Below are 25,235 nucleotides of genomic sequence, written 5' to 3' on the forward strand. Positions count from 1 at the left end.
TATACACACATTTGGATCCACGCTCTCTTTCTTTCTCTTTTCTCTCCCCCCATAAGACTTTCGAGAAAAAGGGGAGAAGAAAGGAGAGGAGAGAGAGAAGAAAAAAGGAGGAAGAGTGAAGGAGGAAAAACGTAATGCATGACTTCGTTATAACGAATCTCGGGGTTTTAAACTATACACGCGTGATAACGGGTTTTACAGGTGGTGATGATAGTGGTGGACTACGATCCTAATGCTTTATTTTTCACTTTGGGAGCACATCGCGACTCTCTTTCTCTCTCTCTCTCTCCTCACGCATTGACACACACGCACACGCGCGCACGCAAACACACACACACACACTCACTCACTCACTCATTCACACTCACACTCTTTCTCTCTACGTTTCTCACTTCGCTCTCTATCGGACTATTATTCCGGCATTATAGATAAAGCCCACTCTCGTCTCAGAATAGGAACAACCAATCAAATCTCCTTCGTGTACTCGTGTCGGTGTACGTGTTTTCATATGTGGGCATGGATGCGCGTGTATGTTAACCGTTATTAGTCATGATACAAGTAATAATGTTAATATTCGAATAAAGTAACATGATGCACAGGCCGAGCATTCATGGAATGCCGGTACCGGCGCCGGAGGTCATGCGAGGATAGAGCCACCACAGTTGTCTTCCCACTATCAATGCTTGTAGTCATCCTTTTTACACCATATATATATATATATATATATTATGTCGAATTTATTAGTTTATATATATATATATATTTGTATTTATATATATATATAGTATAAATATATACACTCACACTAATTTTAACAATCCTCTAGCGTTCGCTCATACACACTAAAACGCCAGGAGAGAGAAACGTCATCTCCGTTGAAAGCGATTGCTCCGATTGCTTTTCTCGACTCCTTCCTACTTTTTTCTCCTATTCTTCGTTGCTTTCTTTTATCTCATCGACTTCCACCAAAAATTTTTCATTTTTGTTTTGTTTTATTTGTCACTCTCACGCTCTCTTTCTTTCTCTCTCTCTCTCTCACACATGCTCCTATTTCCCCCCTCCCCTCTTATTCTAGACGTCACTTTTATCTCGTAATGACTTATCACATGTTATTTTCTCGTTCACTCGTTCGTTCGTTCTCTCTCGCTCTCTCGTTTTCTTTTAAACACTATTATCAAGTCATCGCACTGTTTGATACAAGGAACGATAATACAATTGAATATTTACGAACACAACATTGTTTCTTGTCATGCTGAATAATGTGGCGTGGCTTGTAGAAAGACGCAAGCTTCTGGACTTGCGGGTGACCAGTCTCGCATCTCTCTTGCAATGTCCTATGTAGTCGATCCTGTAAGTATAGTTGTGATGGTGTGGTGATGGCGGTGGTAAATGTGGTAATAATTGTGGTGGTGGTTGGTGATAGGTGATGGTGGTAGTGGTGATGGTGGTTGGTGGGTGGTGACGATGATAGTATCCGGTTTTAGTATTTACAATTGGTTATAGCAATCATTATTTCCCTAAGATGAGATGGTGTACACAGTCCGAGCGCTCAAGATTTGGCATGTATTGGTATATATCGAGGATTTTGTCCTTAGTCCTTCCTCTCCACTACGAACTGCTCGACGCGTTCATACCACTAAACATGCCGATATTAAACGAGCTCTGCTGCTGTTGCTGGATCTGTTGTTGCTGCTGCTGTTGCTGGCTGTTCGCTTGGCGGCCATGTTTTGGCACTGGGGGTTGTAGGTATTCATGTCTAGCTAGTGTCAGTACGTCTATACGCTCCTCCTTCCTATACGCTAGGCAACTTCTTATGAAACTCTGTAACAGCACATTGTCGTGTCACTAAATCGGTTTTCAACATCGGGTTCTAATCTATTTCTCACTGGTGAGTTACCTTTGCTTCGTTGCTAACGGTTGGTTTATTTGCAAACTGGACTTCGGTAGCTTTTAATATCGTATTCTCCTCTAAAATGGTGGCTTGCGATTGATTGTGACCGAAAGGCTGCAAAAATAATTTTTTTTTAACGCGCACGTCTCGACTATGCTCGCGATAAAATTTCACAAGATATATATCGCGACAAATACCTTTTTACCGTATAGACATTGATAAAATATAACTCCTACGCTCCACACGTCAACCTTAGACGATATTTTAGGAGGATTTTTGCCAATGACGAAGCATTCAGGAGGTAGATACCTATAACAAGTGCGAAAGTACTAAATTGTAATCTCCACTAACAATTAATAATTAACATGACGATGTGTAACTCAAGAAAGGGACACGTACCAATAAGTACCCGCTCCTTGGGACGTTAGATCCATTCCGTGATCTGGATTATAATTTTCTTCATCCATGACTTTACTTAAGCCGAAGTCCGTGATTTTTATTTCGCCGCACACGTTGCCTTCGGTTAATAGGATATTACCTGCAAAAAGTATCATACAATAAAATTACACTCGCTGGTGCACAAAGTTACTACTCTTCCTCGTCATAAAATTCCTCCGTAATGATTCTTACATTAGACAATAAACGATTAGATTCATAAAATTTACCTGGTTTCAGATCATAATGTATGACTGGAGGTTTTATTTCATTGAGGTACTTTAATGCCGATACGACTTGCATAACAATAGATCTCGCTTCTCTTTCAGGTATAGTCTTATGCTGCAATAAGATAACACAGTTTAATACATGGTTTGGAAATAACAAAAACATCACGGCTATTGTTAAAGGGATTCGCGTGAAACGACATTTAGACGCTTACCTGCTTGAGGTAAAAATCTAAATCATGGCCATCACAATATTCCAGAACAGTACAAAAAGAATTAGCATCAATTTCAAATACATCGTACAATTTTACGACTCGGGGATGATCCAGTGCTTTATGTATATTATATTCTCGCAATGCATGCCTATTACAACAAAAAAGAACACATAATAAGAACATCCGTCTAGAGAAACACAAGAACGTGTTATTAAAGCGTCTCTACATTAATTATTCATTATAATCAACAAGTCAATAACGCGACACAAGTGAAAACTTAAAGAAACTTACTTTATATAATTAGCCTTCTTGTCTTCTTTCCAGTCTTTATTTAATTGATGCACCTTACAAGCCACGTACCGTTGCTCTTTTAAGTCAAATGCCTGTACGAGAAACAACGCGATACAAATAAGAGCAAGTAAATAAAATGTTTTTGCGCTTACGTACATTTTTATAGAGTTAACGAAAACAATACATGAAGCTTGTATGTTTTCTTACCTTATGCACTTCACTGAAACCGCCTTTTCCTAATAACATTAATAAGAGGTAACGCTCATTCAGAACAGGATGAGAGTTAAATCTCGATTGGTCCTCGTTGTGAATACGCTTTAACTCTCTAATGTGTAAATTCCGCTCCCTCTCGAGCTTTTCCATTTCTAGTTGCAAGTCCGCGTCTTCTTTCTTCAACGCGCTTTGCCTCAACTGAAAATACATATTGTCGCTCTCGAGAATGGGGAAAAATTGGATACCGAAGGAAAATACAAAACGCGTAACGTTACCTTGAGTATTTCGTCAGCTTCATAATACTCCTGCCACGTATACGACCCAGGTACTGCATCTGGCTTCAAAAATGTCGCCTCAGTACCGTTGTGCAAGGAGGGTTGCGGTTGACTACGTTTCCTGCCAGTCTCGCTATTCGACGGCCTCTTCTTGAGCAGCAACTTCTTCTGCTTGTCGATCTCCTCCCGCTCCGTCGCTATCTCCTCTTGCCGTCGCGCAAGCTCATGAAATGCGTAACCGTCAGTCCAGTTCTCTTGAAATGTCGCACCCACCCTTTGCGTCACAAACTGGCCCAACCTCAGTCTATTTTGCATACACTTCTGCCTAGCCTCCTTTTTTTCTATGTTTGATTTTTCCTTTAATAACTTCTTTACAACGTCTATACACTTATTTATATGTGATTTGTGCTGCTCAATCACTTTCTGTTGATTAGCCATTTGATGCCTAAGTTCGTCCGTTGTCTGTAAAGTTCAAAGAACGGGTCTAGATTAATTTGCTGTTGTCAAGATACACGGCATAAGCTCGCTGACATCATAGACTTTAGATGAGGCGCTGTACGTAATTCAATCTAAAGTAAGAATGGTAGGATTTGCATAAACTAACTGCCGTAATCACCATTGAACTTACCCTATTTAACTCATCAATTTTATTATTACGTAGTTCTAAGTCTGAAGAGGCTTGAGTTTCAAATTCCTGTATCCTCTGGCAAGTAAGCTCTGTCTGGAATGCAATTCGTATAATTTTACAACAAATGAAGCATTTTACCGTAACATCTGATACATTTGTCAGCATTGCTCGAAAATACCGGATACCTTGCTACACGCAGAAAGAGCATAATGTAAGAGACAAATCGTTAAGTATGAACAAAGTTGCACGGATACGACGTCTATGTTTGGTGTTCTAACAACTATCTGTTTTAATTGCATAACGTGATCATTTCTATACTCCACTACGACACGTGACTTTCTCTTTATTATGAAAAATGAACTAGTGAGCGAAACTTAGGCAACGTGAATAAATGCTGATGGAACTGAAGGTCACACAGGCAGCAAGAAAAACACCAAAAATGTACGCATGTATAAAATGCTCTCATACAAACATCAATAATATCTATATGTGTAAAACCCCAACCAAATTTTTAATACGTTGGATTTTTAATCAATCTTCGAACAGTCGAACGATATTGGACTCATTAGAACTCAAATGCAATGTTCAATGTGAATCCTAAGAAATAAAAGATGTCAAGCGGTAAAATATGTCTTTAGTAACGCTCGTTTGTGCTCGAGCGATAAAGAAACTAGACACGTTTGTACTTTTGGAGGTAGTCGAATCCTCAAGACGAGTATCTCAAAATGAAAACGAGTGGCACTACAAGACAGCCTGTATTTGTACAATAACAAATGTATACAGTGCTACAACTTGCCCAAAAATTAGCTGATTTTACTGCAAACATTTGATAAGAAGCGCCCATCATGAGATCACAAACATAAGCATACGAAAGTTCCAATCTATCTGCATTTCACATAGATAGAATGTTACAAAAAATTAAATTTTATAATTATCTATCAATCTGTCTCCAGTTCTATTGCACTTATCATTTAGTCTTTGCGCAAACAATTAAACGAAGGCAGATGGTATCGCATCTTTGCGAATGCGATACCAGCATACAAATTTTTCACTAGACAGTAATTCTACATTTTTATCAGTACATTTCAATCGTCGAGAATAACAGTGACAGCTTCGCTTATTGTATAGCAACAGAACTGCTACATTTTGTCAGATTAACAATGGAAGAGAGATTCTGAGAGGTATTTAAGCTTACGTATCCTTATGTCTAACTGCTAGCTGTCGCAGTAGAAATACTAGTACACACTTTGAGTCGTTTCTTATAAAATGCTTGCAGACATTACCGAATTTTGCTTACATTTGGGGTGTTAGTCTTCGCTTGCCTGACCTGGCTTGTCCTATTGAGGTTGGGAGGCCTTACCTGCACCAGCTTGCTGGCCGTCGAGCTCGCAGGTTGCGACGTGGCTGGTGGTGGAGGCGGTGGAGGTTGAGGATGAGGTCTCGGTGGCTGCATCAGCGAAGAGAATTCCGCCACCGAGGAATTAGGTGTCGTTACTTGTGGCGAAAGTAACTGTTGAGGTGACGGCGGATACTGTTGGCAAGGAAACACACACACGTTACGCAGGCGTATTCGCAACACTGAGACGATTCTTGTGGCGTCGACGCTGAGACTTACCATAGGATAACTCTGCTGAGGGGAGGGGCTCTTGGCTCCGCCATGCCGAATAGGACTATTACCCAGATGATGCTTTGGAAAATACTCGTTGATCTTCTTATTATCAAGAGCAGCAACCGATCTAGCGCCCTTACTAGCTACAGAACCACCTGCGACACCTCCACCTCCGTCGTCGGCTTTACGTTTTCTTTTCCTCTCAGAAGTAGTCCGTGGTACTTTTTCTGGAGTGTTTGCATCCACCTCCTTATCACTATGCGATGAGCCTGCAGAATTGATAGTCCAATGTCAGAAAGACCGCCATGGCACCTTTAAGTTTTAATTTTGACTTAAGATAATCGTAGCAGACGAGCGAATCGCTCGTTTGCCGCGCAACGTTCGATAGGAATCGATTGAAAGAGAACTTTCCCAGATGCACCAAGCTTTATCCTTGAGGCAAGCGAGTTGCTCAGAGGACCAGGACGTGCGGAAAGCAGTGATATACCTTAAGCGAGATTCCCGTCACTTGCGTATCAAACCCCCGAGAGAATGAATCTGACTTACCAGTGCTCATGTTCGAGTCTTGACTATGAACTGTCTGACCAGAGTTTACGGTTGTTTGGGGTGCCATCTGAATTTGTGACCCAGCAGACATCTGAAAGCAGAGAAGAAACGGGCGGCGTGAGATACGCTTGCGGGCCTGGTCGAGCGGCGAGACGGACAGCCAAGAGAGGAGAAACAATGCGACGAACCAAACAGCGACGGGACTACAGTCACAAGGAGCGCCTGTGCGATTCAACCGTTATCGAGAGTAAGGCACGTCGCCGCCACATAGTAATGACGAGTTCGCACGGCGAGGCGAAGTGGCGTGCGAGACCGACCACGAACGATAGCGATGACAACGACGGGGACGAGGGCACATTCACGAGAACGACGAGAAAGACTGGCGGCTTCAATGATCCCTCACGGGCGGCACGAGAGAGGTTACGCTCCGCGGACGGCGAAAACCGGCGTACGACGCCACGAATCGGTAGAATCGCGTGTTGTTAAAAAGACACGATTTACTCTAAGGGGAACAAACCTGAAAGGATAGAGAAAGACTTATGGAACGGAGAAAAGGGGAGGGATGAGGGGCGCCGGACGATGCGTGGAGGGGCGCGCAAGGGGAAACGCGCGCGCGAGAGAGAGAGAGGGAGGGAGGGAGAGCGCGCGCGCGCGAGCGAGACGGAGCGAGAGAAAGAAAGAAGAATGGTAGCACGTAAAGGAGAGGAGGAGCAAACGCGCGCGGAGGAAAAGAGACGGAGCGAGAGCGACAGAGAGAGAGACCGACACCTTCCAGGACGACCTATGGTGGAGTCCCATAGTAATCGCGCCGTCCGGGGCCGATTGGCGGTGTGTCAACGGCAAACGGAATTTTCACGCGCGATCCTGCCGCAAGTGGCGGCGGCGGCGTGTAAGGGAAATGTCCGATATACGTTTAGAGCTAGAGGAATCACGACAAAATGGAGGACCTTAGAGCAGCGGGGAGGCAGGCGGGCGGGCGGGAAGGAGGAAGGAAGGGCGGGCGGGAGGGAGCGGAAGGGCGACAGAGGTTCTAAGGGGCAACGGGGGCGCGTGCGGGGCGAGGACGTGAGGGGGAGGGCGACGACGGCATGGAAGGGGCCCGGGTGGAAAGGGGGGGAGAGCGGGAGGAAGGTTAGTGTAGCGCGCGCGCGCGCGCGGGGTAGGAGGTAAGAACTTGACGGCGCGCACGATTCGAGAAGTGCATGGGCGATGATCAGGAACCGCGGGCGCGCACCGCGAGGGGGCAGTTTTACTCACTACATCGCGCCTCTGAACTCCCTACGGCACCGTGGCCGAGGCCGCGGTTCAACTTGGCTCTCTTTCTCTCTCTCTCTCTCTCTCTCGCTCGCGTGGCGCATATTTTCGTAAGCGGCCATCCGCGGCCGCGGCCGCGGCCACCGGTGGCGACGCGGCGTCCGCGGCGGGGAGAGCGGAGGGGGCGCCGCCCCGCGCCGCGCCGCGCCTCCACGATTAACAGCACCGATAAGCGAGAGAAGAGAGCGACGACACGCTACGTCATTCCGGCCGGCTGCGCGGCGCGGCGCGGCGCGCAAAGTGTGTGACGTCGTCGTCGCGCGTCCCGCGTAGCGATAAATTACGCGCGCGCGTCTGCAACGCGCCTTCTCTCTTTCCACCTCGGCCCGTTTTTCTCTCGCCTCGCGTTGCCGCGCGCGTCAACTACGCTCGCACTCTCTTTCACGACCGTCTTCTCCTCTCCGAATTAACACCGCGGACGCTACGTCGTCGCGAAACTCGTGCGAAGAGCCCTGCCGCGTGAGCGAAAGTCACTAAACAACGTCCACGTGGATAAATGTTGTCGTACGATTAATGCACTTTTCCTGTTTGTAACATACGAACGTCCGACAGTCATTTGGAGAAGATCTCCAACGTTTGAATGTCGCGCGGTCTACCGGCGCGCACTGAAGTTATGCGAGAGCCGCGCGCGCGCCGGCGAGTGGCCTATCCGTTCTCGCTTGACGGTGAATCGTCGAAAAATCTAGCCTGATCTAATTGACCCGATTAGTTGCGCGCTTCTTATATAGCGTATCAACTTTGCACGGCGGTCTACTTAGATTCATGACGCTTTTATTTTTGTCGCGGCGGCGCTATTCCGCGCGCGCGCGCGAGAGAGACACACTGTTTTACCTTATTTATATCTCGGCGCGGACCGAGAGAAGGAAAGTGCACGTGAGGCGCGAGGAGCGAGTGCTCGCCCCGTGGAGAGGAGGAGAAAACGAATATTGCTTACTTAAAAAATCCATCCTACCGAAATGGCGAAATTGATTTTCGCCCGGCGACGATCTCGCTCGGCAAAACTAGGTTAATGACAATAATTAATACGTATCTCCGTTTTGTTCTACTCTTGCGATCTTAGAAATAACGTCAACGTGTTCGAACGTGACTGCACCCGAGTGCGATTCGAAGGATGGGATAACGTAACGTTTTACTTCGGGAGCTCGCGCGAGGCTATTATGGAGGATTTAAACGTAATCTCTTTTTTTCGGTCGATGACACACGTCGATCGCCATGACAATCGACGTGTCTGACGTTTGACGCGGAAAGAAATAGGGGGGAAAAAAAAGAGAGAAGAGACCGACATCGTCCAGCGAATCTCGCCGAGCCGTGGATACGCCAAGAGATACGACCGGCGGCTGGATTCTTCAATTCATTCGAAAAAGAAACGTACGCGAAAATCCCGTTCTCGCAGAAAAGTTGACAGTCGATTGGCTGGAAACCGCGCGAGTGGCCAGATCAGCCCGCGACTTCTCTGTAAGAGCAGAACGTTTTCCGCGTACGTCTCTCCGTCGAATAGATTCGAGAATCGAGTGCCCGGGTTCTCCGAATCACGATCGTGTACACCTTGCGCGCACGTCTAATCGCATACTTTGCTCCCACAGCCCGTAATTCGCGCCGTTCAGCAGGTAGCCCGGTCACGTGACCGGCAGTGTATCTCGCCTCCCGACCCCGACTATGCGACAACGAGATGCCCGTTCCCGTGGATTCCTCGCGTATCGCGCACGAACCGGCACCGAACAAGTTCACCGCGGGAGAGGACAGCAAACTTCCTTATCGATGGATCAGTGGCCGTGCCCGGAACTGGGCTAGAGGGCCGGCGGAGGGAAAGAAAGAGAGAGAGAGAGAGAGAGAGGGAGACACACAGAGAGAGAGAGGCGAGTCCTGTCTCGGTCTCTCTGATGTCATTGCGATTCGCTGCCGAGACGGATGGCAACGCATTGTATATACGATCGCGCGAGCAGCAGATGCGCGTGACGGTGTTGCGAAGTTGTATACGCATACGTTATACGCGTGTGCGCGCACGATGCTGCGTGCGACAAACGTACACGGGTGCGATTCGCGCGTAGATGGCTGGCGTGTATACGTACGTATGTGCGAACCCGGTAAATCGGGGCATGTAGGACTTTTTACAGCGCACGCCTGTAACCCTGACGACCTGCCCCTGGCGTGGCCATAACCGCGAGGTCGGTCCGTTCACGAGCGAGCCGTGGCCGAGCGGAGTAACGTAAGACCGAGCCGCGTCTCGTAGCGCGTTGTACGTCTACGAGAGACGAGCTCTTTCTCTCTCCGTCTCTCTTGCGCCTCGCCGCACGAGGTCCGTTCACTCCGTTTTCCCCTGGATGCGCTCGTAAATGTTGGCGTGCGGCTGGCGCGCCGAGTAAACAGCGGAGACGGTAGCATCAGCAGCAGCAGCAGCAACGGCAAGAGCACAAGCGACGGCGACGGCGACGGCGACGGCGATCGCAACGAGCGACGACGTCAATGGACACGGCGAGCGGCATCGCGCGTACACGCTCTCCTTCCTCCTTCTCTTTCTCTCCACGCGCACGACGCGTTGCGAGAGCGCGAGCCAAAAACCCGGCGCGCGCGTGGACTCGCCTAATCGAAACGGAACTGGAACTGTCCGACCACCGTGCCACCGCCGCTCTCGCATACTACTACCTAGCCCCGAGGTTTCTCTCTCTATCTCTTTCTCCGTTCCCTCGTCCCGCCGTCCCTCTCTTTCTCTTCGTCGCTCCGGCGCTATTTCTCTTTCTTTCTTTCCCTCTCTCTCTCTCTCTCTCTCTCTCTCTTTCTCGCTTCTCTCTATGTACGGCAAATGAGCAACGCGCGAGATTCCGAGATGCGGCAAAAGGTGCAACCTCCCTCTCACTTCTCCCCGCGGTGCTGCTACCGCCCCGCATCACACAACAGAGTCAGAGAGAAAGAGGGACACTTTGGTAGAATGTACAAGCGAACGAGAGAGGAAAGGAAAAAGAGAGAGAGAGAGAGAGAGAGAGGGATGGGAACGCGGGGGAAGACGGGCGAGGGAGCGGGGGCAGACGTTGGCGAGCTTGGATGGAGGAGAGGGATGGACGGGATAAGATAGAGAGAGAGCCGTCCCCGTGACTGACAGAGACCGGGTTCGTAGGGGGTGGCGGCGAACAGCCAGAGAGAGAGCCGGTGCGCGGGGGCTCGAAGGGGGAGGAGAGAATACGACGGGGGGAGGAGAGGGGGAGGGAGGAGGAAGGCGTATGAGACATTCCTTCAGTGAACGGGTCGACCGAGTGTGAGTGCAAGCGAGCCGGTAAAATCGATGTGGCGAAGTGTAGTTGTGCCGCTACAGCGTGCGAAGGGTGCCTCTGCTCTGTTGTACCTCTCTCCGTACCCCCCCCCCTCGGGTCCCCTCCCCCGTCCCCCGTCTCTCTGCCACGACCACCCCCTTCGCCCTCTCCTCCTCGCCGCTACGAGATACGTTTCCCGTGTGTGATCCGCGGTTCCGCCTTGCGGCGTTACTTTGCGCTCCGCTTGTATCTCTGGCCAGAGAGAAGCAGTCAGTCGGGTTAACGAATGACGCTCCTTTTTTGCCGTTGCGTTAATTTCTCCCGCGAGGAAAGGCGGCCTCTTATCCATTATGCCGCGTGTAAATGAAATTTTATGGAAAACAGCGCCCTTTATTAGCCAAGAGCCGCCCGACCGCGGTGTCCGAGGCTGTCCGCTGACTCAATTTCAAGCTCGGGGTATTCGCAATTTCAAGCGATGTAAGCGGACAACTTGAAGAACTCGACAGACTTGTAAACCGCGTACGTTAGGCTGCTTTTAGAAATTCCCCAAATGGGCCAAGAACTTTAATCGGATTAAGAAAGAAAATATCGAGATATATTATACAACAGGTGTTTGTTGCGTGTGTGTGTGTGCGTGTGCGTGTGTGTGTGGCGCGTGTATGATTGTATGAATGAATGAATGAATGAACGAGTGAATGAGTGAGAAATAACGTTTTTAACTTAACATATTACTTATTGATCTATTTACGCACCAAATAATAAAATAAATGCGAAACAGACGAATAAGAAAGCGCACACACGCTGGCTCTAAAGCTCATGTCACACTGTAGCCATGTTCAATTGCAATGTCAGAGGCGATTAATCAAGGGAATTTTTCCGTGCACTAGACGCGCTCAAGTACATTAGTAATCTTCGCGTATCATCACTTTCGATCATTTAAGTTGGCAGAATGTAAATGGTAGTAATTTTTTCTCTCTCAAGTTACAGCTCAATGCGGCTACACCGAGGGAACCTTCAAGAACACATAATGGTATACTATACATTGTGTCATACAAATCGTATATGGTAGCAATCAAGCGTGTATTCTGTATATCATGACTTGGGAGATTATATAACCGTAATTGTTAAATAGCAGTACGTGCCATGTGAAGAAGCTACGTACTGGACGATCTCTTTTGTTAGTGAATATCTGCACTTTTGAAATATAATAGTAATCCTCTTAAAATTTTTTAATGCACGAAACATTGTAATAAAATTCAACTCTAATAAGTTTGTCAGAGATCAAGTTAATGAAACTTGAAGGAATACTTACACACCCACACGCACGCACACATAACCATCCTAATAAAAACTTTGAAATTGTGAGATTCCATTTCCAGCTACTAGCGACATAGTACCGTGGGAATACTATCGCGAAGTAAAGAACTATCTAACCTTAAATTCCCTCACGCGCGCACGAACACGTGACGAAACGCCTTTTCTGAAAATGCGCCCTCGCAATGGGTTCCGCTCGTTACGTTCCTGTGAAATACGTCGTGCCGACGCGTGCTTCGGCCTGTGCGAGGGCGTATTAGCAAGAGAGACGCAAAGGCCGAGCGGTGGTGGGGGCAGTGGCGACAGGGAGGGGGAAACAGATGCGGAGGGAGTGGAGGGAAGGCGCGCAAGAAAACGGAACACGGCGGAACGGAACGAACATAACAGGTCGAGCGACCGTACAAATCTGATCTATGCTCCGTGTACCGTTGCCAACGGAGTTGCGCCAAAACGTGCCTCGTAACGCGGGCGATCGGCGAGTACGCCGATAAATATCTCCGAGTGGAGGACGTGTCAGTGCGCAAGGTGAATCTCTCGTGCGCGAAACCGTCGTGAAGGAAAATAATACCGCGGGGCAGTGCGAACGAATGTGATCGACAAGTTTCGCGGACGAACGTGCCGTGGAAACGAGCGGTTCTCGCGTGGATGTGGAGTAAAGTCCCCTATTATGAGACAGGCTCCCAATATGAGCTTAATCTGTTTAGTGGAAAATCGTTGGATCGTGTAATCGTCGCGGAAACAAGATTTGCGATTGAATTTGGACGTTGAAAACCCACTATTTCGTATTAGAATCCTGTCTCACGATAGAGGGCTTTTCCTCTGAAAACGAAGTTTCGCTTGGGCGCGCGTCCAGCTGAATTGTAATCGAGTTGAATACGGCAATGCGGACTCTCTCCTTTGAAAAAACGACGCACGAGTGTGCCGGTCGGAAAAAGAAGATTCTCGTTGTAACGACGCTAGCTTTTGCCGCGGTTATTTGCATGTGATAACAGCTCCGTTTTTGCAACTCCGTTGCGTGAGTAGTGACTAAACCTCCTGAGAGTATACGTGACGATACGACACCACTCTGACGCGAACAATGTCCCTATATTACGAATCGGATAAGTGACGCGACGCTATTCGCGACTGCCAGGAAATGACGCTATTCGCGTAAAAAGCGACCAATGATAACGCTATTTTACGTCACGTAGTGAGTGCCATAAGAACGTTCTGATAGCGGATTGGCTGTTTCCTCCCTGACAGGTTACGATCACTTACAATGTTGCGACACGATGATATTTCTATCTTCACAGTCAGCTACACCGTGACGTTCGGTATTTCGCGAGAACGCACGTATAACGTACGTGCATACACATGCATAACGGTAATACGTGAAAATGAGCTTTTTTAAAAAGGGAAAGTGATCGTAACGAAGACTCGAATCGCGCAGACGACGGAGTTTACAACCTTCACCAGTGTTAATCGATTCTAGAAGTGAATTAAACGCACGCGAAAAATATATATCTTTGCCTTCATTTCCCCTACGACGTACGAGTAGAGGAAAGTGTTCCTTATAAGTTAGGATTCTGATATGAGACAGTAGGTTTTCAACGTCCAAATTCAATCACAAAATCTTTCGCGACGATTACACGATCCAACAGATTTCACTCCAAGGGCAATAAATTCGTGGTGGAACCGACAGATGATGCCTGTTAATTTTGCGGAAACTACTCTATCTCGTATCAGGAGTCTATCTCGTAATAGGGGACTCTCCTCCGATATGTGAAATCTGCGAGTGACGAATCCATAGATCGGCAAACGCGAGACGCGATCTGACGGGCTGCCGCCGCAAGCGATTGTCGGCGTGAGGTTTGTGGCGAGACGGGTCGCCATTACATACACAGTTAGATAGATTTTCAACGACACTGTCGCGAGGAGCGACCCTCCCCCCCCCCCCTCGCCCCCAATTAGCAGAGATTTTCTCTCTCCTTCGTGCCCGCACCCATTTTTTCGTTATTCGCACGGAACGGAGGCCGAAGGGCAACGTCGCGGCGTTTCGGAGACCGCGACAACGTTGCAGCGAGTTTCTCTCTTCCTTTTCGGAAGTTCACCTGCTCTCTCCTTTGCCCCCCTCGGGTACGAGTTCCATGGGAAAATGAGCGCGATCGTTTCCGTGTGATGGCGTTCACGTCGGTGTGCCGAATGCGAACGTTGGGTGCGATTTCGCGAATTTCGTGCCGCCGTGACGTTCGACCTGAGATCGATATACTTAAATCCGAGCTGCGCATACTACTTATTGCCGAGCGGCTCTCCTACGTTTCAGATTAAATATTATGTTAGGAACGCGCTCCGTTACCCGTACGGATGTGTACTTTCTTACTTTGAACAAAGATCTATATTATTATGCGATATAATAAAAATAGAACAAAAACACAAATGTTTCAATTTTAAAATCGTACCGCGGAAGTTATGTTCTCTTGCGGTAGTATAATCGCTACAGCTTAATGGGCTGTTTTTCTATTTCGAACGTTCTCTTGTCACGTTCTAGGAATTCCATTCAGTGATTACAGTGATTACTTCGAGAAAACTGTTCCTCAATCGTAATATTATACATTGTCGAATAGAACGTTACATAAAACAATCTTATGGAACTGAACATCACGGCAATGCGATCTTGAATTCTTTTGTAAAACCTGATGAGCTTAAATTTATTAATAAAATAACTTGACAAACGTAGAAAATGCAGAATAAATTATTCGAGAGCAGAATAGCGTGAATCAGTCAAGTTATACGCTGGAGAGTAAGTTTAGGGCCGAAGGTGTTCCGTAAAATACCAAAGACGCAAAGTGTCGAAATAATGATTTTCAATGAAATTAGAATTGTTCATCTTGTATCTTGTACGAGCAAGCAATAAACTCGAACTACTCGCGTCGTTAGGTGAACATCAACAACGGCGTGCAATCTTGAGAAATGTCCCCGAGTAAAAGCAGAGAAAATACGTTTCGGAACAGTCATCCGGTTCGTATTCAGTAGCAAGAAACGACCGCGGTCTCGACTGTCTCGAGTACGCGGCCTCCTAGACCTTGCAATGCCACCGCCACTCGATCGTAGAAAACACCGTCGGTGTGGCGGCAGCAAGAGGCACGGCTGTCTGACGTGACGGCAACACAGCGCCCCCCTCCCCTCCCTCTTTCACCTACTCAACGGCGAGATCGCGCGCGGATTCTCCCCTCCCCGCGTCGCGTTCCCCCACCAGCGAGCCCCCCCAATAGGTCGCACACTCATTAGCCCAGTCGCGCGCGACTTCCCCTCCCCACCCCCCACTCACCCGCGGCGTGCACGTCGCCGAGCGATCAGCTGGTCGGCCACGCGGCGTTGCCTCGTTGTCTTGGCTTGCGCCGTGCGCGCCGCACCGCCACGCGGTTTTCTGTGTATGTCGGCTCCGGCGAGAGAACCGGCGCAGGCAGCGGGCGGAGGGGTGTGCGTGCGCGCGCGCATGGTACACTCACGAGAGGTTAGATGCAGCCCGGCGCCCCGTGTAAACGGCGTGGCGGCCGACACGGTGCAAGGACGCGTTCGCGGCCGAATTAAGCCGCGTTCACACGGCGCGCAATCTTCGCGGCGTCGCGTTTCACTGCGAATTAAAACTGATCGGGGGGGCAACGCGCGGCTTTAGCGGCACTGCATTCGAAACTGCACGTTTTATGGATTTCAGACTCGCGAAACACTTGCGAAACCTTCGTGACGAATCTCCGAGGGAAAAGGAAGCGACGGAAAGAAAACGCGCAACGTTTCGCGGAATTCATTATACGCCGTTAATTGATGGTCTAGCAACGGCCGAGCGAATGCGATAAAAATGCTTATTGTGAAAGTTACGACATAACCGCGCAGACCAGTTGGCCAACGGTCAACGGCACGGCGATAGCTTCGTCTAGCAAAGTGGAAGAAATGTTCATACGCGAAAACACCCGATCTTGGTGATCCCAAGAATGATAAATAGTTGGGACAAAGGTCCCGTCGACCTTGGATGCTGATTTATGGGATCTCGTAACTATGTTTTCCCTCTCGTATCCTTTCTCGCGACAAACGATTAATTTACAATGGCGCAACAATTTCTCGCATTCTCGGCAAGCCCGGCCCTCAATCACGGGGATTTCAACAATCTCAATTCTCGCGTACCTTCAATCAAATACGACTGTACTTCAGGCTAGAGTGGATTTCCTGTAGAAATAAAAACCTTTTAAAATGAAAGATTTTAAATAGAAGAAAATCAATGATGTAGAATTATTTAAGATGCCAATCTTAATACTCATCCTACGGGTCTTTGGTATCAATAATTGAAACATTTCAAGCTCTTATGCCACATGAGTAGTTCGTCTTTCGCTCAGTAAAATCATACATAATAAACGGTACCGTCGCGACGAAGCGGTGTCTATTCTGAAAACAATAGCGAACGCTTTTGGCGACGATTTGGAGCCGAGAACAAGGCCGTGCGAATTGTCGAGGCGTCCGTCCGCACCCGCGTCAGAGAGCCAGTACGCAGGAGGCGACGAGCGGAGGAACAAAATATCGACACCTCGATACTATCAGCCGTAGCGTAAGCATTCCTACTTGCGACGACGAGCAGGTATCTTACCGAGAGCAGCCGATCCTTGTAACCGAGCCGTACGAAGATCGCCGATCGCACGCGCCGAGCCCCGCCGAGTGTCGCCGACGACGCTCGGCACTGGCGGGTGCTACGACGAACACGCTCATTGTGAAAGTTACGACATAACCGCGCGGACTACTCCCGCAGGTCAACAGCGTGCGCGCGATACGATCTCTCCTTCTCTCCCTCCCTCTTTCTCGCGCTCTTCGTCTCGGACGGCGCGCATTAAGCTGGTCGCGAGGCGCAGATTTCTGGCTGCCCATTAAGGCCTGTTTACACCACTCGAGATTCGCAGACGGAGACGAATTCGGATTTCTCGCGGATGAGTAAACGTACGAGCAGCGGAACGAGTCTCGGGCACGGACCTCTTATACCTAGACTGCTAACTCCTCAAATTCAAGCGATTCCAATTCTAACCTACAAGTGTAGCGCATACGTCACGAAAGGTTCTGATAATTACACATGCACGCGCATGTGCCCCAGTATGTATGTACCATCTGTGCACGCGTTTCATCGGGACCTTTCGCCGCGCACGCGCAATATTCTGGGTCCAGGTTTTACATAAGCTTACCTAAGGAGTTAGCAGTCTAGGTATAGAAGTCTGTGGTCTCGAGATCCGCGTAAAGGCTAAATCAGACTAGCGATTGCCGACTCGGATTGGATTGGGATTGGCGATTCGACGATTGTCCTCTAGCCTCCTCAATGGGAGTCGATTAAATCGCTGCTTTGCTCTCATCGGCTGACTCGGCCTTAACGTTGTAACACCTAACTAAAACGAAATTATAAGTGTGAAAGAGTTTACAGGGTGATTTTTGGAGACGCATTTAAGTGTGATAAGAGTAAAGAAAAAGGAAACAATGGCTACGTTCGGCAGAAAAAGCTGCTTTGCAACTGTTGTAAAATTCATGCATCTGATTGGCGTATGCTCTTAAATTCACACAAGATTGAGAGAACACACCAATCAGATTCACGAATTTTACAACAGTTGCAAAGCAGCTTTTCCTGCCGAACGCAGCCAATGTTACAGACAGCGGAGCGTTTGACTTTCGGGAAAGAAAAAGAACGGACGGCCGCGTCTCTTTCTGCAATATTATGCCATTTAAATTTAAAATTCCTATGCCAGCAATTAGCCCCGTGGACTAAGCCCGGTGTAGGCGATAAGTAAATAATGTCGACAGGTGGAGCCCGCATGGAGTCTCCGGACACGTCGTCCGCCTAGGAATCGTCCGGCGGCGGCGCTACAGTTTTAGCCTCTACAACACATTACGTCGCCTCTGCGACCGCGTTTAAAGCCCCGTATCGCGGCGTAAGACGAATCTCCCGACGGCGACGGCGCGCATCGCCCGCGTTCAACATTTCCATAAATCTCGCAATTCCTACGTTACGCAATGGCATCGCGTGACACAGCCGAGTGTGTTCGTCTCGTCACGATATCACAATCTCTTGGTTCGCCTGCTGCGAGGACAGATTGATACTTTGCACCTAGAGACCTGGAAGCGCCGCGCGCGCGGCAGTATCTCTTTTCCTCCCATAAACCGAAATTCTTCTTGCCGAAACATGAATTTTTCGAATCTGACGTTAAGAATCGAGCCGCGGACACCGTGGACGGGGCAGGGGGCTCTCGTGCCGAACTTGAATTCGGAATTACGACCCGTCGCGCCCGAGGACGAAGAAAAAAATACAGAAGGAATATTCCCTTACCAACTGTGTAAGCGCGCGATTCCGAGATATATCGGAGTAAATCTTACGTAAAGGCGACCGTTCTCGTAAATAAAGCGAAACTTGAGAGACGCGAGGGACTATTTCGAGAGCGACCTCTTATCGGCGCGTCGTGTGTATTTGCCGCGAGCGACTGAATCGCCGCTGACTGAGAGATAAGGCTTATCGTCGCGGCGATGCAACATTGTCGAGCGCGTATTATGACAGGAACCGCGTACGATTTGTCGGCGTAGTCGTGCACGGCCCGCGGCGCAGACGCGCGTCGCGCCGAGGAAAAGAAGGAACGGGACGGAACGGACGGATGCAATCTTCTCGCATTCGACGATGCGTCCATGAAATATGCAGCCCCGCTAGAGGCCTAGAATAACGTTTCCCAATCCGTCTCGGTGCGCGACCCTCTTCTCTTCCGCGTGTAGAGGAGATACAGTCGGGAAACCTCCCGACGCGACCCCAGTCTTTCATAAACATTGTTCTTTAACACCTAAACCTAAACGCCTTCTCTTCGTTTTGTCCATCTCCGATGTTGCCCCACGGCAGGGCACGTTGCGCTCGCGCGCGCGCGCGTGGCCGGTTTCGAAATAACAGCAACCGGTCTTCGTTTCACGGCGGCGTTGTCGTTGACGCGATTCATTCTTCCGATGATTCATCCGAGCCGAGAGCGCATGAAAATAAATCGTGCAAATTCGCCGTAAGGCTCGCGACTGTCGGCGGCGGGCGATATAACAATCAGGGTGGGGCTCGGTGGTCGCACGGACATCGGGCAAACACTTAACGTAGGTAGATCAGTAACGATCGAAAGCCGGCCCTAGTTCCTGCACGTGGCACTAGGTGGTCGCCGGGAGCTCCCCGCTCAGGCGGCCAGAAAAAAGCGGATACGCGCGCGGATGCTGAGTGCGTCCGACTTTATCCGCGGAGGTGCGCAGGGCCCACAGGGTGCACCGACTTGTGTGCGACTGCAAGGCCCGTGGAGGCGGAACACATATTGACCCTGCCTGGGATTGCACACATGGCTAAGGTCTCCGCGAGACCTGTCTGTGTAGCCTTCGAGTCGTTGACGTTCTTGGGAATGTCTCTTCGTTCAAACGCGCTGCTCGCAATTCACCAAGCGAATCTCAGTTTACATTTGACAATTATATTCTGCAAAGGTATAGAGACGAGTTGTCGAAAAGTCGAAAAGTGTCGTCAAATTGTTTCTTTCAATATTGCAAAAGTATTCGAGCGAGGGCGAGAAAGCGTCCGCGTGTACGAAAATGTCGCTCCAATCTTTTACGAATTTTACCCCGCGTAACTAAAAATCGCGATTAGCTATTCTACCTATATCCTAGATTTTTAAGTAGTGCTAATCAATCCTCTCAATTAGTTCTGTCGATATTCAGTAACTCAAAAGGTCATTTTCACTTAAGAGGCACTAGCCGATATGTTAAGTTGCTTAACTACAAAAAAAAGAAGTTCAAAATTTTTCCCAGAGTAAGGTGTTACGAACATTCCAAATAATTCGATTACTAATTGTGGGCCCCAAAATGGGTCGCTGTCTTTTTTTCCCCAGAGTACACTGATAGAACAAAATTGTTAGAATAACTATAAACTTACTATATTTTATAGTGAATTTTGGCTTCAAACATATTTTTATAGTTTTACTAAACATACAAAATATAGCAGAGCGAACGCACATTTATAGTCATTATCACTATGACATAAATTAGCACCATAAGAAATAGTTATGGTAAACTAAAAATAGATTTTCGTGTAGTTAACCGTACTATAAAATAAAGTTACCCGAGACACAGTGAAAAGTACGATAAAACATACGAAATAGTAATAAACTGTACAACAGTATACAATAGTATTATAATACATCGTATTTATATTGGAAGTAATAGTCCCCGTTTTTCATTATAGGTGTATACATTGCGTTCACTATGTTCATTGATTACATCACTTTGCACTCATAAAGACAAGAAAGCCTCGTCCAAAGAAAAGATAAGTAATCTTTTACAAACGTATAAACTTATCCGTAATTGTAACACCCTATGCAGTTTTCTTCTTACGAGAAAGTCTTATACCGCGCGTCCCTCTAGTGAGGACATTCCAAACCACTTTACTTTTGTTTACCATGTAATAAGTAAGGTGGATGATATAAATGTAGTTAAATTTACTATTATTGTGATTGTATTTACTATAGACAAATAATTAACTAATTTACTATTCATTACCTGGATATTTTTACAGAATAATAGTTAAATGCTTATATTGATAGTAAATTTTTTTTAAATAGTTGGCAACACTGTGTCTATATGGTTGCTATTACTAATATTATAGCAATAATTACTATAAAAATGATATTCCTGACTATAATTATTTTACTATGCAATTATAGTTTCAAATACTACATATTTTTCTATCAGTGTAGAATCCCAGAGATGAAGCGACATAAGCGACGCAGATGTCGGACTCGTATACGATGAGATAACACGATGATTTTACCAGCTATCGTTTTCTCGTCCCTCTTCCTTGCATAGTTGCACTATGTGTAATTTCTTTTTACTTTACGCGCGTAACGTGAAAGAGTAACTAACGATCTGACACGTGGATGCAAACAACTAAAATTAGTGTTCAAATTGCGAGTCATATGACTGGCTGCGTTACAAGAATAGCATTATATCTTATCAGTGCGTTTTGCTATACCGTAAATGTACAGCGGAAGTGACAGAACCATCGTCTTTGTTTGTCGTTGCGACGTTATAAACAATTTAACAAAGTGGAGTTAAGATCGTTGGAACGCGGTTGTTGATGCGTGAGGTATCGAAATAACACCATTTCGTTATAATTCACAACATAATTATAATATCTGGACGTTTCGGCTCCGCTTTGAGCCATCTTCGAATCAAGTAAATGGAAGTAATTCTCTCGAGCCACGGATAAGTGCCTCAAGATTGAATGGTCAAAAAGCTGTAGTTTAGAATCATAAGATTAGCGTGTAATTCTACTGAATAATCATAGTCGGGAGAACGTGAGGGTAGAAATCGGCGTCGTAACAAATTACGTCAATTGGTCAAAACACGGTAAAAAGGAATCAATAAAATTACAGCGTAATAATAGGTCGACGACAGGCAAACTATTTAAAGAATGAAAACTGTGGCTAACGAACAATTATAAACAATGTCTCGCGATACAAAGCGATTATTGTGGCATTTGTAGGCATATAAACGGCCGGAACAGAAAAATATCAGGCGATTGTAGCGACAGGGACGGCTGTCGTGTAGTTGTCGTCGCCGTTCGTTCGCCCCTTTCAAACGAGTAAGATGAACGAGAAAATGATGAATGGACGCAAGCAATCTAGTGCAGTCAGCGCGATCAACGGCCAGTTTTAACGAGCTGATTCAATCTTACAGCCGAAAAAAAAAGTAGAAAGTCCAAGTGTTAACAAGGGTACTCTTCGCGTAGCAAAACAGCCTCCACTTTGGTACGCAGTTACACTAACTAATTACCGAGCTTATTACACACGCGTAATACCAACGCGATGGCAAAGCCATCACAGCTCGCCGCTGCCGCCGTCGAGGTATGCAAAATGTAAAATGGCTCCTCGAGCGACCCGAATTAAAGTGTTTGTCAAACATCGACGCGCGCTTTGAAATATTGACGTCTCTTGTCTGAAAACGTGCTAAATGCGACTCAAAATAGCAATATATTAACTCTGGTGATCAACTATGAAACGCATATTTAAGCCGAGTGGATTTATTCGGTCGACTCTCACTTTCTCAGATTTCTTACTTTTCCTCCTTCTATCGTCTATCCCTAATTAAATCGAGCTTTGGCATCACGAGTTGGCGAGTTCAGAGACTTCCGCGTCACGCTATTCTTTCTTTCACTCCACTGTGATCAAATTGCGATTAATTTGTCGAGTAGAGCCTGTAATATTTCATTTACTGGATTTAATCAAGTCTTTATCATTTGAAAAAAAAAGGATGAGATTAGGAACAATGAACGATAAGGTAGGGAACACAAATTTTGTCCCCAAGTCATATTATTATCTATAGGCTAAAATGTCGACTCAAAATTGATAAATATTTTTGTTTCTTATTTGTACTGAAAGTCACTTAACTGAAATGTAAATGTGCTGTAATAGAAACAAATTTTTCAAAAAATTAAAAATTCTAAAACTACAATTTTCCGTAATCATAAAAAAGTGTTATCTAATTTTGTCCTCTTAAAAAATCGTTCGGTAAATTTGACTATTTTTTTTAGTGAAAGAAAACTTAATAGTTTCTTTGATGCAAAAATATAAAAATATCCTCCTTGTAAATATATCAATAAAAAATAAAGTGGAAAGTTCAATTACACCGATTTAAGAAGCAAATCGTGTTTCGAAGAGTCGCAGATAACTTGATTGAATCTCGCAAAAAGCTCGCGGTGTCAGAGGAAACGTTTTATGCATCGTACGATGAAGGAGGAAATCACGAAATCAGGAATATTTGTCAATGTGGCGGCTGCTACGGCTACGATTAGATTAAACTGACAGTCTATCGCTAATTTGAATGCATGTCTAAGACAATGCCGAGTATTTGAAGTAAGAACTGTGCTTATAAATTGAGACCAACGGGCCACTAAACTTGACATTACAACTCACCGCAACAAAAAAGGACGAAAACTTCAGAAACAAACAGAAGCGCGCCTTCTGTTACTAAACTCTCGCAACAGACTAAGATAGTGTCGCACTGCACACGCTCCACCGGTGTCGTTTCCAACGACACGAGCTGAAAATTCTTGCAGGATGAAATGAGAAATCTGGACGAAAATGTGACGCCTCTCCCCTCCTACCATATATAAACTTTTGTTGCGCGCAACCGCGCCGATTAAGTTAGTCGAAGTTTGATCGAAAACCACCCGCGTTCTACATTTTGCGACACTCCTCAGATCGGGAGCACTAAACGCGCCACAGACGGCGGATGTCGACGATCTCAACCGTAAAGCCTTGTGTCCACGATCCAAGATCTGTGTTCAAGTTCTAGTTCCGAGAAATGTGTAGCCAGTTAACGCGCAGCTATTCCGTAGAAGCTGCAAGTTGATCGGCTGCACACTTTTCGAAACTAGAACTTGGACACAGTTCTCGGATCCCGGGCGCAAGACTTAAGGTCCTGCCTTTCATGGGGGGAAAAAAACAAGGATAAAAACGACCCAACGGCGAGTTAAGGTTTAAGCGGGTTTCGCGTGTCAAATTGGCCGTCGGTAAAGGAACGGCAGTTTCGTGCGGTAAACCTTTGCTCCCTTCGCGCCCATGAGTACGCGTCTCAATAGAGTCCCAGATACTTGGCGTATGCAAATGCGTCTTTCTTTGCGCCATCGACATGGCCGCAAATCAGAGGTGCTTAATCCGCGCGTCGGACTCACAGAATTATTCAAATCACTCATTTAACGCGGAGCATACTTTTCTCATCTCGATAACAATTTTTTCTCTGAATCAAGATTTTATCGGGCCTTCCTTCTCTCGACGTCATCGGACTCTCGTTTCCGGGCGGGACGTTTTAACAGTCGAGTTATTATCAGACTGAAACTTGAACGTGTGAAACTATCAGAGGCACAAGTTACTGCCAAATTCTATAACGAATTTGATTAAACCATCCTTGTGATCGTTGACGATAGGCGCGTACTTGCTATTCGGAGATGTAGAGCGATTCTCGGGGCAGGCGTTCAAGAGACGTGCATTCGTTCTGTGACTCGGCAACGGCACGACGCGCGTCACCCTGGTACCGCGAGATACTCAGTGTCGAGGAGTCAGCATCGATATTTCGACAAGCATGCCCATCTATCGTACCGTTGACGATGCAAAGACAGAAGCGTGAGCGGGATGGAGCGCGCGCGCGAGAGAAGGCGAAAGAGAGAGAGAGAGAGAACGAGAGAGATCACGTGAGCACCAAGTTACGGAGGGCGACAAGTATTTTCCCTGTCTGCTTCTTTGCCACTCAGGCGTCGATATATCAGCAGTCGGCGAAAGAAGTTCAATGTGGCGGTAAAAGCGGACGGTAATGCAGATTGCGGGCTCAGGGCGTCTCCCGTTACTGCGTTGCATCGTATGGTGCACATCTCATCCAAGTGCACCGCGTCCGTTCGCCTTGTCGTCGGCCGCCCATTGGCCGTCGCTTCGCTCTCCATTCCGTGGATTCCTGGCCGATTAATCCCCCCGACAGCTACGGGAAACCCGTCGTCCGTGGATCTTAACGCGCCGGATCCCAGAATACGCCCGCGGATGCTGTCACGTCTGTGATCGTCGTATGATTTGCAGATCCTGACGCGCGACTCCCAAAAACTCGCCGAAATCTCGGGGAATCTACAGATTAGTAACGGGAGAAGAGCTCGACGACTGTCGCGTTACGTCTGTGGCTTCGAGCGCGACGAAATTGCCGTCGCTCACCGACAAGAAGTAGTGGATTCATTTAAATATAACTATTACTTAAGTCGCCGAGGAGACGATCGGCAATTAGAAACGATTACACTTGCCCAGCGAGAAACTCGCGGCATTACTCACGGCGTCCGTGACGTCGCCGGGCACCGCGAGCGGAAATTCTTCGTCCGCGCATTAACGAAGGCAACTCGAATCGCGGCACGAAATTTCTCTCGAGACACTCAGTAGACGCGAGAGAGAGGAGCGTTGCGTGGAAAGATGCGCGGCGATTCGTAAAAAAAACAAA

The 25,235-nt window shown here is 47.2% G+C and overlaps 1 protein-coding gene across 8 annotated transcripts in view; it reads right to left on the reverse strand.

Annotated features, from left to right (window-relative positions):
- Window positions 1-1,013: 1,013 nt before the first annotated feature.
- Window positions 1,014-25,235, reverse strand: part of LOC105561345 (serine/threonine-protein kinase tousled-like 2) — a 48,833-nt gene continuing 24,611 nt past the window's right edge. For 2 of the 8 annotated variants that reach the window (XM_012011233.1, XM_012011238.1), the window contains 13 exons: window positions 6,331-6,421; window positions 5,791-6,053; window positions 5,473-5,706; window positions 4,176-4,268; window positions 3,548-4,009; window positions 3,267-3,470; window positions 3,060-3,151; window positions 2,769-2,916; window positions 2,557-2,668; window positions 2,291-2,429; window positions 2,089-2,200; window positions 1,898-2,005; window positions 1,014-1,821 (listed from right to left, as the gene is read on the reverse strand). In XM_012011233.1, the coding sequence (XP_011866623.1) occupies window positions 1,609-1,821; window positions 1,898-2,005; window positions 2,089-2,200; window positions 2,291-2,429; window positions 2,557-2,668; window positions 2,769-2,916; window positions 3,060-3,151; window positions 3,267-3,470; window positions 3,548-4,009; window positions 4,176-4,268; window positions 5,473-5,706; window positions 5,791-6,053; window positions 6,331-6,421 (2,271 nt within the window). In that variant the 3' untranslated portion in view covers window positions 1,014-1,608. Of the gene's footprint in view, window positions 1,822-1,897; window positions 2,006-2,088; window positions 2,201-2,290; window positions 2,430-2,556; window positions 2,669-2,768; window positions 2,917-3,059; window positions 3,152-3,266; window positions 3,471-3,547; window positions 4,010-4,175; window positions 4,269-5,472; window positions 5,707-5,790; window positions 6,054-6,330; window positions 6,422-6,518; window positions 6,620-7,098; window positions 7,199-9,713; window positions 10,294-25,235 lie in introns of those variants that run through there. The other 6 variants (XR_001008901.1, XM_012011237.1, XM_012011235.1 and 3 more) reach the window with 6 other exon arrangements.

The sequence above is a fragment of the Vollenhovia emeryi genome, unplaced genomic scaffold, assembly GCF_000949405.1.
Source record: "Vollenhovia emeryi isolate VEMERY1.0 unplaced genomic scaffold, V.emery_V1.0 DF939208.1, whole genome shotgun sequence".
NCBI classification, from domain to species: Eukaryota; Metazoa; Arthropoda; class Insecta; order Hymenoptera; family Formicidae; genus Vollenhovia; species Vollenhovia emeryi.